This window comes from Bos taurus, chromosome 24 (genome assembly GCF_002263795.3).
Source record: "Bos taurus isolate L1 Dominette 01449 registration number 42190680 breed Hereford chromosome 24, ARS-UCD2.0, whole genome shotgun sequence".
Taxonomy (NCBI): domain Eukaryota; kingdom Metazoa; phylum Chordata; class Mammalia; order Artiodactyla; family Bovidae; genus Bos; species Bos taurus.
In genome coordinates this window covers 42,265,834-42,278,142 of record NC_037351.1, presented here as the reverse complement: position 1 = coordinate 42,278,142, position 12,309 = coordinate 42,265,834, and the positions used below count along the sequence as shown (strand labels likewise).

General features: G+C 46.7%; 1 protein-coding gene and 1 long non-coding RNA gene across 4 annotated transcripts in view; one reads left to right on the top strand and one right to left on the bottom strand.

Moving 5' to 3' along the window:
- The window catches only part of PIEZO2 (piezo type mechanosensitive ion channel component 2), a 252,900-nt gene that overhangs the window by 173,956 nt on the left and 66,635 nt on the right, over nt 1–12,309 (top strand). For all 3 annotated transcript variants that reach the window (XM_003587787.6, XM_059881054.1, XM_059881053.1), the window contains exons 10-17: nt 837–875; nt 1,835–1,973; nt 2,994–3,142; nt 5,582–5,812; nt 6,462–6,585; nt 7,985–8,265; nt 9,362–9,510; nt 11,784–11,957. In XM_003587787.6, coding sequence (XP_003587835.2) covers nt 837–875; nt 1,835–1,973; nt 2,994–3,142; nt 5,582–5,812; nt 6,462–6,585; nt 7,985–8,265; nt 9,362–9,510; nt 11,784–11,957 — 1,286 coding nt within the window. The remainder of the gene's footprint in view (nt 1–836; nt 876–1,834; nt 1,974–2,993; nt 3,143–5,581; nt 5,813–6,461; nt 6,586–7,984; nt 8,266–9,361; nt 9,511–11,783; nt 11,958–12,309) is intronic.
- Nucleotides 3,219–7,998, bottom strand: LOC112444160 (uncharacterized). Its single transcript, XR_003032381.2, has 3 exons — nt 7,911–7,998; nt 5,600–7,135; nt 3,219–3,822 (listed from the first exon to the last, which is right to left on the bottom strand). It is a non-coding gene; the product is annotated as an uncharacterized lncRNA (long non-coding RNA).

Here is a 12,309-nt window from a genome sequence, read left to right as displayed (position 1 = left end):
AGACATCTCAAAGGGTCCTAGAAGTCTAAAGTTCAGTTCAGTTCAGTTCAGTCGCTCAGTCGTGTTCGACTCTTTGCGACCCCGTGAATCTCAGCACGCCAGGCCTCCCTGTCCATCACCAACTCCCGGAGTTCACTGAGACTCACGTCCATCGAGTCAGTGATGCCATCCAGCCATCTCATCCACTGTCGTCCCCTTCTCCTACTGCCCCCAATCCCTCCCAGTGTCAGAGTCTTTTCCAATGAGTCAACTCTTCGCATGAGGTGGCCAAAGTACTGGAGTTTCAGCTTTAGCATCAGTCCTTCCAAAGAAATCCCAGGGCTGATCTCCTTCAGAATGGACTGGTTGCATCTCCTTGCAGTCCAAGGGACTCTCAAGAGTCTTCTCCAACACCACGCATCAGTTCTTCAATGCTCAGCCTTCTTCACAGTCCAACTCTCACATCCATACATGACCACAGGAAAAACCATAGCCTTGACTAGACGGACCTTTGTTGGCAAAGTAATGTCTCTGCTTTTGAATATGCTATCTAGGACCAAGCAGCAATTCTGTGAGAACAAAACACTTGAAAAACAACATCAGCTTTTTCAGTCATGTGGTTAGTGACTGCTTGTTTATTGTGATGAAAGACAGCATCAGAAACTGGAAATGTTTACAATAAATAGCAGCCTCCAGCTGCATCATTGTCCCTTTATGTTTTGCACTGTGATGTTAACACACTTGCATGCTCCCGGCTGAAGGATCGAGTGCATGTGTGCTGAAACTTTGTAGCTGTGTGTAAACATCACATCGCTTTCTGCTCACATGTTAACATGCTGTCCTGTATTCCTTTGCAGCTTTTATCCATGACTCAGGATGACTACAAGCCGTCCGACGTTAGTATACCCTTGAATTCTCATTTCTGCACACGTCAGTGATGGAAAGGGCACATAAATGGAATTAGCTCCTCTGAGTGTAGTTTAATGCTCTATAAAATTTTCATACGTTTTTGAATACTATTTTGCAGAACTTATATCTGATTTATTGCTGTTAAAACATTGACTCATATAACGTGAGCTCAAGTATAAACATATAAAATGTATTTAAACTTTTAAAAAGCCACGTTGGAGGGCTTTTTCTCAAAAGGCATTCTGCTCTGCAGATATGCCTGCTCTATGATTTGAATAAGAAGTCTCACACGTCTGTGGACACACGTGTATGTCTGTGTGTCTATGTTTATATGTATCTGCATAAATTTACATATAAATTATATGTAAAGCCAAAGAGACCAGAGGGAAAAAGTAGGAGAATGTATTTAGTGTATGAGATGCTACAACACGGGAGTTGCAGGCTGCAGTGTCAGGGAGAGACCGTGGGGTTGTAGCTAACCTGAGACTTTGCTCGTCCCGAGGGCCAAGCGGGGTGTAGGGCAAGTGGGATCAGGGCTGGGGTGGGGGAGGGGGGAGGGCAGGCAGCAGCCCCAGGCCAGAACCCAGTCTGTCTGGAGATCCTGTAGCTGGAGGCAGGCCGGGAGCTGAGGCTGAAGGGAGACCAGAGCAGGCCCTGAGCCCTCTGCAGCCTTTCCAGGCTTCACACTTCACACGGAGAGCAGGGGGCATGGCATGGGCGCAGCAGAAGTGGGCGGGCTCAGGTTTGCCTTGTCCTGTGTGACTCTGTGGGGCTGGGTTTGGAGGGCGAGCAGGGCTGTCTTGCTGGCAGGCATCACTGCCCACAGCGTTCAGCTTCCCCTCGGCTCTGCAGCGTCCAGTGTGCCCATCTAGCAGAGCAGAGGAGGGAGGTCTGTGTGGGAAACCAGAGCTGCTGTCCCACTTGCCTTGCCCCACGCCCCTGGCAGGGCCTGCTGGTGACCGTGAACGGCAACCCCGTGGACTACCACACTATCCACCCCAGCCTCCCGCTGGAGAACGGCCCCGCCAAGGCTGACCTGTACTCCACGCCGCAGTACCGCTGGGAGCCTGCCGCTGCCTCCCCCGGTAAGGAGCCTGTGGGACGGCGGCCTACAGAACTCAGCATCTCTTGTCTTTGGTTTATCCTTCATCGGATGTGGTTCTCTTTCCTTTTCATCTCTAGGAGAGGTTTTTTCCTTCCACAGTCAGTCTAATGAAGCCCATTTCCTTAGATTCTGCCTAGATTTTGCCCCTATATCCTACTCTGTGCATTTGTCCTTGGTACAAAATAAGTGACCTAATGGAGGTAAGGGCTTCCCAAGCGGCACTCGTGGTAAAAAAAACAACCCACCTGCCAGTGCTGGAGACCTAAGAGACACAGGTTCGATCCCTAGGTTGGGAAGATCCCCTGGAGAAGGGAATGGCAGCCCACTCCAGTATTCTTGCCTGGAGAATCCCATGGATAGAGAAGCCTGGTGGGCTGTAGCCCATATGGTCACAAAGAGTCAGACGTGACTGAAGTGACTGAGCACAATGGGAATAAACTTTGAAAAATAGAAGGTAAAATATTATTTTAAACAAGTCATCTTGTTTGCGGTGTTAAACCTATATGCATATTTGTGTTTTAGTCTTTTTATAATTTGATTCCACTATTGCGGTCCATAGTTTTGCTGGTTAGTGTATGAATGTTTTCTGGAAGAGTTTTTTTTTGTCTAATAAGAAAACCAAGAGGCCCAAAACTTTGACTAGACCTTTCTCCCTTTTCCCTCAGTTTATCCTGTTGAAGCACTAGTGGTAAAGAATCCACCTGCCAATGCAGGAGATGAAAGAGATGTGGGTTTGATCCCAGGGTCAGGAAGATCTCCTGGAGGAGGAAATGGCACCCCATTCCAGTATTCTTGCAGAGAGAATCCCATGGACAAAAGAACCTGGTGGGCTACGGCCCATGGGTCACAAAGAGTCAGACACGACTGAACAACGTAGCACACAACCATCCTGTTGAAAGAGAGCTGCCTGTTCCTAGAGAGGACACATTTGTGCGTGGGGCTCTTATATGAGATTCACCTATGTGCATAAATTGTTATATAAAATAATCTGTCCCTCTAGAAAAGAAGGAGGAAGACGATGATGAGAAAGAAGAGTTTGAGGAGGAGCGGAGCCGGGAGGAGAAGAGGAGTGTCAAAGTGCACGCCATGGTGTCTGTGTTCCAGTTCATCATGAAGCAGAGCTACATCTGTGCCCTTATCGCCATGATGGTGCGTATGTGCCAGAGTCCTGACTTCTGCTCAGATTCCGCCCCACACCTTGCTTTGACCTTGGGATAACGTTAGCGCTGGCGGGATGGACGGTGCTCAAGCCCCGCTGGCTCCAAGCCCCACTGCTTCCTCCCACCAGCGCGACTTCTTCATCTTCCTGATGTCTTGGCAGATAATGGCTGTTTCTGTTAATTTTTCATGGGATCTTTATACTATAGATTTCAAAACCATGTCATCCTCTATGCCACTTAGCCTGATTTTAAATATTAATACCTGTCTCTCAAATTAACCTATCAAGTCAGGCTGTCCCCTGTTTTTCGGATTTAAAAGGACATGTTGGTAGTTTTTCTAAGTGGCTTTGAAGGTGTTCACAGTTAACAAAGGCCACTTTTATTTCTCTCAGATGATGAGGGTTATAGTCACATCTTGGATTTGAGTGAGACTATTCCATTTGAACTGGAACAAATGCTTACCAGCCTGAGCACCAAGCACTGAGTCCCCAAGAGTGTTTTCCGGTTGTGACCATCTTCCCTGGAAGCTCCCCTCGGCAGCAGACTTCTAATCACAGCAGATCTTTTCTTTCTAGGGCAGTCCTAAGCAGCCAGGTCTGTTAGAATGATAGGCGTCTTTATTCAAAAACACACAGTGCGAATATTCCATACCTTCAGATGATCCTAGAACTGCACACAAGAAAGAACATGAAGCAGATTCTACCCCTCAACAACTGAGGGTCGTATGTGACTGAGGCCTTAAAAATGAGAGAAGTTTAACAAAACGTTCCCAATTTGTTTTCCTCCCTTTTTCATCCAAACAGGAATAGTGTACAGGGAAAAAAAATTCTCCTGGAATTACAATATCTGTGCAGATTACTCTCCTGGGTCATCCACACAAAAGTGGCAAGGTCAGATCTGAATTTCTTTCTGGGATAAAGGCATTAACTATTACCAACCTTTGATAACGCCAGGCTTCCCTGGTGGCTCAGTGGTAAAGAATCTGCCTGCAATGCAGGGGACCTGGGTTTGATCCCTAGGTTGGGAAGATCCCCTGCAGAAGGGAATGACTACCCACCCTAGTATTCTTGCCTGGAAAATTCCATGGACAGAGGAGTCTGGAGGGCTACAGTTCTTGGGATCACAAAAAGTCAAATGCAACTGAGCGACTACCACTTTGATAGCACCATTTCCAAGGAATACTATTTTTCATGAAAATAATTCATGACTTAATAATAGCTGTCAGTTTCTCACTGAATTTTAATAAAAGCAGTTTTAATTTTAATTTCCATTTTTTAATTTCCATATATTTTAAACAACAGTTTTAAATAACTCTGTACTTAAAAAAACTAGCTTTGATTTAGGACACATTTGCAAGTTGCTGAGAGGAAGTATTTGTTCTGTGCTGACTTCATTCATTTATCTTATTTATCTCAATACTTATCTGCTTTCCAGAAGCAAAACAGACATAAAGCCTTTCAGACTTTGCAATAACCCTTGAAATTCGTGATAGTCAGGAATATGATTGAACTCAGCCTCAACTAGAAAATATTTTTTAAAAATACGTTTATGTATTTTTAATTGGAGGATAATTTCCTTACAACATTGTGTTGGTTTCTGCCATACATCAGCATGAATCAGCCGTAGGTATGCATATGTTCCCTCCCTCTTGAACTTCCCTCCCACCTGCCACCCCATCCCACCCTTCTAGATTGTCACAGAGGCCTTTTCACAGAAATTTGGTATTGAAGATTATGGTAAAAGAGGATAGATTTCTTGAGGTTAATGATATTCATGAGCCTGACTTTCTAGAATGTTCTGGAAGCTGCCCTTTGAGATGTGTTCTAGGTCTGCCGGGGTTTGGTGTGACTGGAGGATGTCCTGCCCCCTACAGGACAGAAGTTGAGGCTGGGCTCTCCGTTAGCCTGGCTTTACTACTGGGGTGCAGACACCTGACACCTCCTCCTGATGATTCCCTGATTCCTATCACGTCTGTCTTCCCGATGGGTGGGCTAAGGGGACCCCTGAAGCCAGCTCATCTGCTGACCCTGGGGTCCCACAGCTTCCGTTTCTGAGCCCAGCTTGGCCACACTCACCCAGCACCCGGGAAAAATAGCCGACCCCAAGCTGATTTGGAAGAATGAAGGAGGAAGCATTTAGGGTTGCGTTTCATCCAGCAAATCCAGTGAAAAGGAAGACATCCGGGCTGGAGGGCAAAGGGCACAGAGTGAAGCCGTCCCCACCCTCGCTTGACCCTCTTCCCTCCAGGGCAGCCTTTCTGCCTGCTTCGTCCCCTATGCAGCTGGGATGTTTCCCCCACAGTTTTACCATGATCCTCCCCCTAGTGTGAATGTCACTGACCTTTTCCTTGTAGACCACATCTAACTCAGCAGAGTGGGGACTGTATCATGTACTGACCGCCCCGCTTTCTTGCCCTCTCCCCCTGGAGGCCTGGAGCATCACCTACCACAGCTGGCTGACCTTTGTGCTGCTCATCTGGTCCTGCACTCTGTGGATGATCCGCAACCGGAGGAAGTATGCTATGATCAGCTCCCCCTTCATGGTTGTCTATGGAAACCTGCTGCTCATACTGCAGTACATATGGAGCTTCGAGCTCCCCGAAATTAAAAAGGTCCCAGGTTTCTTAGAAAAGAAGGAGCCGGGGGAGCTCGCCTCAAAGGTAAGGGGGCAGGGGAAAAAGGGGCAGGGCATTCAGACAAAACAACGGTAATCAAAACAGTCATATCCAAGCAGGAACATGCAAAAGTAGGTTCCAAGTATTCAATGCTCCTTGAAATCATTAATTTTTTTTCCCTTGCCCTCAAGAAAATGTTAATATAATTGTGTGGGCACTTAGAAAAACTACCCTTCAGCTTCCAGAAAAGAATGGGAGGATTCAGGGACTCTGTTTGCTGGGATGAAATGTTCTCTTCCCCCCATTTCTGTGGATTTCTTCAAAATAAGGAGGAACACTGTAGAAGTAACGGGGCTCATAGAAGAAATACATCTTCCTCTTCTACTTGTGCTGAGGTCCCAGGCAGGAAGGAGACCCCTGGCCCACGTTGGTTTCCAGCCCAGGTGGTCCTGTGCCTCTTCCTGGAGTGTCCCAGGCATGAAGGCGCCCCTGGCACTGGACTGCACGCCAGCGTCCTCAGGAAGGGAGATTTAAAAGCTGGCGACTTTCAGATGCAATGTAGTGGGTGCCTGACTGTCTTGAGTGGATGGGCTTATGCAGCGTGCTCCCTCTGAAGGGCGGGGAAGCATAGTCGTGGTTGAACATGCTTACACTTCAGAGGCATGATGCTCTGATCTCTATTGTCTCCTTCCAGATTCTGTTCACCATCACATTCTGGCTGCTGCTGAGACAGCACCTCACAGAGCAGAAAGCTCTCCAAGAAAAGGAAGCTCTTCTGTCTGAGGTCAAAATCGGAAGTCAGGAAAGAGAAGAAAAAGGTAATTAGTGCGTGCAATGTGACTGGAAGAAGGGCCCCAGAGGACATCCCTGGAGGCTCTGCCCCAGACCAGAGGGAGGCCAGGCGTGGATGTGAGCGGATAGATGACCGCGTCCCAGGGCTGAATTCCTGCCCACATGGGCGTCCACTGGAGCTGCAGAGACCATGGGTCATCTGATACACACAAAAGTGATCCCCGATGCAGGGCATTCCCTGAGTCCTCCAAGGTCACAGCTTCTTGAGTGTTAGTACCAAGAGAACGACTCAGATCTCCCAAATTCAAATCCTCTCGCCTTTTCAAAAACAAATGTACCACAAAGTCAAAAAAAAAGGAAGATGATGTTTTGATGATCACTTCTGTAGTTTTAGACCCCACTCCATGGGTCAAATGAGAGTCACTTGCTCCCTTACCTGCGTGGATGTGCCAATAAATACAATAAAATTTAATGCTCATAGAACAGCTTGGAGACCATTAGTGAGGCGTGTAGCATTGTCTGAAATGGAAGCCATAAATGTTCTCAGAGGCAGGGCTGGTAACCTTCAGATTAACCCTGTCAGGAGGAGAAAACCAACTCATCTTTTTCTTATAGTTTCTCATTTAGACCTAAACGTTGATTGTTTTTCAGCAACAAAAGTCTTTAAGGTTTGAATCTTGACTATTTGAGTTTGGATGTCTTTTAATACAGTGATTAAATTTACCAGTTACTTTATGTAAAGAACAGTTCATTTAAGAACAACAGTTACTCTGACCTCTCACCCCATGTGCATTCCCCTCACTCTGTGGATCTCCTGATCTTTTGAATAAGTTATTCAAATGACAGGTCACCTTAGGACCACAAAGATGAGTCCTATATGTTAGCAAATTTTAAAGTAAGACCAAATAAGCTTTTACTTCCAATGCATAAAACTATTTTAAATTTAGTTAAATTATAATTAGTCCTGAAACCTAATTTAAAATATATTTGGCTTCGACTCAATTTTTTCATTTTATAAAATCATACTTTCTGGTTAACATTATTACCAATAACTCAGATTCAATAAAAGACTGCTAGAGGCACACTGCAGTCAGAATCTGAAATTGTCAGAGTTAGTTCGGTTTGTGTTATTGCTGTCTGTTTATTTCTCTTGATCCTACAGTAATTATAGCTATTGGACAATGCAAGTGAAATAGGTATTATGAAAAGCTTGTATAAATGTGTTTCTTTTATGTTTCAGGGAGGTTAGGAAAGTGGACTATGATTAGTTCTACAAATTCTGCCTTGTTTATTAGAACTGTCTAAAATTATTTTAAATCATATGGTAATGTCCAAAGTGTGTGGCACCCACCTCGCATGGCTAAGAGTGTGTGGTTCTGGTCCAGGGACCAGCTGCTCGTAACAGCAGGGTCTTCTGTCTTGAAGATGATGAACAGGACTTACAGGTGGACAGTGAGGCTCAGGAGAAGGAGGAAGAAGAGGAGCCGAAGGAGGAGCAGCAGGAGCGGAGAGAGGAAGAGGAAGAGGAAGAAGCAGATGAGCAGGACGTGATGAAGGTGCTGGGGAACCTGGTGGTGGCCCTGTTCATCAAGTACTGGATCTACGTCTGCGGGGGGATGTTCTTCTTCGTCAGCTTTGAGGGTAAAATCGTGATGTACAAGATCATCTACATGGTGCTCTTCCTCTTCTGTGTGGCCCTGTATCAGGTGGGTTGCCATCCTTGCGTCTGTCCAGGGGTATGCCTGAGCTTCCTTCGGTGAGGCTCTGAGTTACTGTGACCTCACAAACACATCATATAAAGGGGTCAATGAGATTCAAACGCTACAGGCCAGGAATCCTAAAGTGAGGAGTGAGCCCCTTCCACGTGTTCACTAATATGAATTGTTAGGTTCTTAAAAAGTCAGAAAGTTGGTTAGAGTGGCTTCCTTGTCTTGTACAGATGAAGGGATAAAGAAGATGTGGTATATTTATACAATGTAATATTACTTAACCATAAAAAGAATGAAATAGTGCCATTTGCAGCAACATGGATGGACCTAGAGATTATCATACAAGTGAAGTAAATCAGACAGAGAAAGACACATACCATAGGATATCACTTACAGGTGGAATCTAAAATACAGCACAATTTCACGTATTTCCAAAACAGAAACAGACCTACAGACATAGAGAACAGACTTATAGTTAACCTAAAGGGAAAGTGGGAGTAGGGATAAAATTGGAATTTGAGATGAACATATACATACTACTGTCTATGAAAGAGATAAACAGAGACCTACAGAATAACATAGGGAACTGTACCCAGATTTTGTAATAACCTATAAAAGAAAAGAATCTACATATATATTATATATATAATACCTATAGCCGAATCACTTTGCTATACATCTGAAACTAACACAACGTGCGTGCGTGCCAAGTTGCTTCGGTTGTGTCTGACTGTGACCCTAATGACTGTAGCCGCCATGCTCTTCTGTCCGTGGGATTCTCCAGGCAAGAATACTGGAGTGGGTTGCCATTTCCTCCTCCAGGGGATCTTCCTGATCCAGGGATCAAATCCACATCTCCTGTATTGGCAGACAGGTTCTTTACCATCTGAGCCACAAGGGAAGCCCTCAGATTCCAATCTACGTTGTCCCAACTCTATGAGCAGCACAGCCTCAAAAACTGAAAATGAACTTGACTTTGCTTTCAGACATGTGTGAATGGAATCACCTGTTTTTGTTGAATGGAGCAGGTATTTTTGTGCGTTTTCCGCTAACATGCTTCTTCCTGGTTTGCTGTTCACCTTCTGACTCACAGGTGCACTATGAATGGTGGAGGCGGATCCTGAAGTACTTCTGGATGTCAGTGGTTATCTACACGATGCTGGTGCTCATCTTTATATACACATATCAGTTTGAAAACTTCCCAGGCTTGTGGCAAAACATGACCGGACTGAAAAAAGAAAAGTAAGTAACTGTGCTGGAGAGCAGGGTGGAAAGTGACCCGCCGGGTGAAGTCGCAAGGGTGTGTTGTTCCAAACACCTTGCCAGGAAGGAGGTTTTAGTAAAACCTGACGTCATCACTGGCTGTAAGTTCCTCCAGAACAGAACTCATTGATCTTGGTTTTTTGGGCTTCTCATGACCTAGGCATGAGCTTTTGACACATAATAGGTACTCAGTACTCAGTGGAGAAGGCAATGGCACCCCACTCCAGCACTCTTGCCTGGAAAATCCCATGAACGGAGGAGCCTGGTAGGCTGCAGTCCATGGGGTCGCTAGGAGTCGGACACGACTGAGCGACTTCACTTTCACTTTTCACTCTTATGCATTGGAGAAGGAAATGGCAACCCACTCCAGTGTTCTTGCCTGGAGAATCCCAGGGACAGGGGAGCCTGGTGGGCTGCTGTCTATGGGGTCGCACAGAGTTGGACACGACTGAAGCGACTCAGCAGCAGCAGCAGCAGCAGCAGGTACTCAGTAAGAATTGACTGGAAAGTAAATTCTCAGCCCCTTATTAATGAAATGGCTTTTTCTAGTGTTTCATGTGAAGCTCCCCTGCCTGGCTTCTTACAGTCATGTGGTCTCTCTTCCTAACCAAAGGCTTGTAACACAGAGCATCGCCTCCCTCCCTCATGGAGCCGGTGCTGAGATTCTAAGGAGTTGTTGTTCAGTTGCTCAGTTGTGTCTGACTCTTTGCAACCCCCCTGGACTGCAGCACACCAGGCTTCCCTGTCCTTCACCATCTCCCGGAGTTTGCTCAAACTCATGCCCATTGAATCGGTGATGCCATCCAACCATCTCATCCTCTCTCATCCCCTTCTCCTCCTGCCCTCAATCTTTCCCAGCCTCAAGGTCTTTTTCATTGAGTTGGGGCTTCCCATCAGGTGGCCAAAGACTTGAAGCTTCAGCTTCAGCATCAGTCCTTTCCATGGATATTCAGGGATGATTTCCTTTAGGATTGACTGGTTTATCCCCTTGCTGTTCAAGGGACTCTCAAGGAGTGGTTGGCCATGGAAACTAGCAGTTTCCATGGTCTGTTTCTCATGCATGAAATAGACAGGACTCTAGCCTTTTCTACTCTGCTCCTCTAAACTTCTTAAATTCCTTTGGAAATCAAACCAGGACTGGGCATAGAGCTAAGTGTCCAAAGGAGGAGGCATAGAGCCAAGTGTCCAGAGGAGGAAGCATAGAGCTGAGCACCTTGCCTGAGCCAGACACTCTTGTGCACCTGAATATCAACTGGAAGCCAGAGGGAGTCTGAGTCCAGTGGAGTTTACACTCTAGGACAGGAGACAAACCAAAAAACCTACTTTATGTGAAATAAATTACGAACTGACACATCTGTGAAGAAAATGAAAACAAGCCGAGGTAGTGAACAATGGGGACACAATAGCTAGAGATGGAGTGGTTCAGGCAGGCTTCCCTGAGGAGGTGTCATTAATTTTTTGGCTGCACCATCTGGCATGTGGAATCTTAGTTCCCTGACCGGCACGGATTTCCCATGCCCTCAGCAGTAAAAGTGCCGAGTCTTAACCACTGGACCACCAGGGAAGTCCCGGAAGATGTCATTTAAACTCTTGAAGAATAAGAAGGAGCTTGTCTTTAGAAAACTGGGTTGGGAGCTGAGAGCTGGAAGAACATTCCAGGAAGAGAGAACAGCAAATGCAAGGGCCTGTGGCGGGAAAGGGTTTGGTGAGTGTGCTGAACAGCAGGAAGGCTCCCCTGCAGGGAGGGTGGAGGGATCCTAGGTGATGATGGTTTGCGTCTCATTCTCAGTGAAATGTCAAGTCTTTAAAGCACCCTTGACTGGCAGAGAAGGCAGTGATGTGTGGGGGCAGGAATAGACACAGCCAGGTGGCCAGCCAGCAGTGGTGGCAGGGGAGGTCCTGTGATCGAGGATGGCCAGAGAGGAATAGGAGGCACCAGAGAATAGGAGGCACCAGAGAGGAAACAAGAGCACAGATTCAGGAGATGAGGGTGAAGGGATGTGGATGGTGGAGACAGGAAAGTGTGTTGGGGAAGGGGATGTCCTGACTTGGGCGTTTTGCACAAGGTGGACGGTTGTGCCAGGGAAGACCGGGGTGGGAAGTGGGCGAGAACAGCTTAGCTGCTTCAGGAATATGGGGAAATGGAGACTTCTGTCTTGAAAATGTTCAGTATGAAATCACGGAGAAATAGCTGAATTCCGGTGGACATTTGGGTGCGAGAGCCCACCGGGGAAACCCACCCTGTTCCACAGGCTGGAGGACCTTGGCCTGAAGCAGTTCACGGTGGCCGAGCTGTTCACGCGCATCTTCATCCCTACCTCCTTCCTCCTGGTCTGCATCCTGCACCTGCACTACTTCCACGACCGGTTCCTGGAGCTCACCGACCTGAAGTCCATCCCCAGCAAGGAGGACAGCGCCATCTATAGGTGAGCGCACGCAAGCTCAGCCAGACCCTCCCGTCCTCTCACTGAGAATCTCACCTATACTTGCCATGACAGTCAGCCTCTGAGTGGGAAAAAATGAGAAAAAATGTGGAGTATTTGATTGCACTTTACGAAACAGTAGGTAGTGCTTTGGGTTTCCTAGGTGGTGCTTGTGGTAAAGCCTGCCAGTGCAGGAGACATAAGAGACAAAAGTTTGATCCCTGGGTCAGGAAGATTCCCTGGAGTAGGAAATGGGAACCCACTCCAGTATCCTTGCCTGGAGAATCCCATGGACAGAGGAGCCTGGTGGGCTACAGTCCATGGGGTCACAAAGAGTCGGACATGACTGATCAAC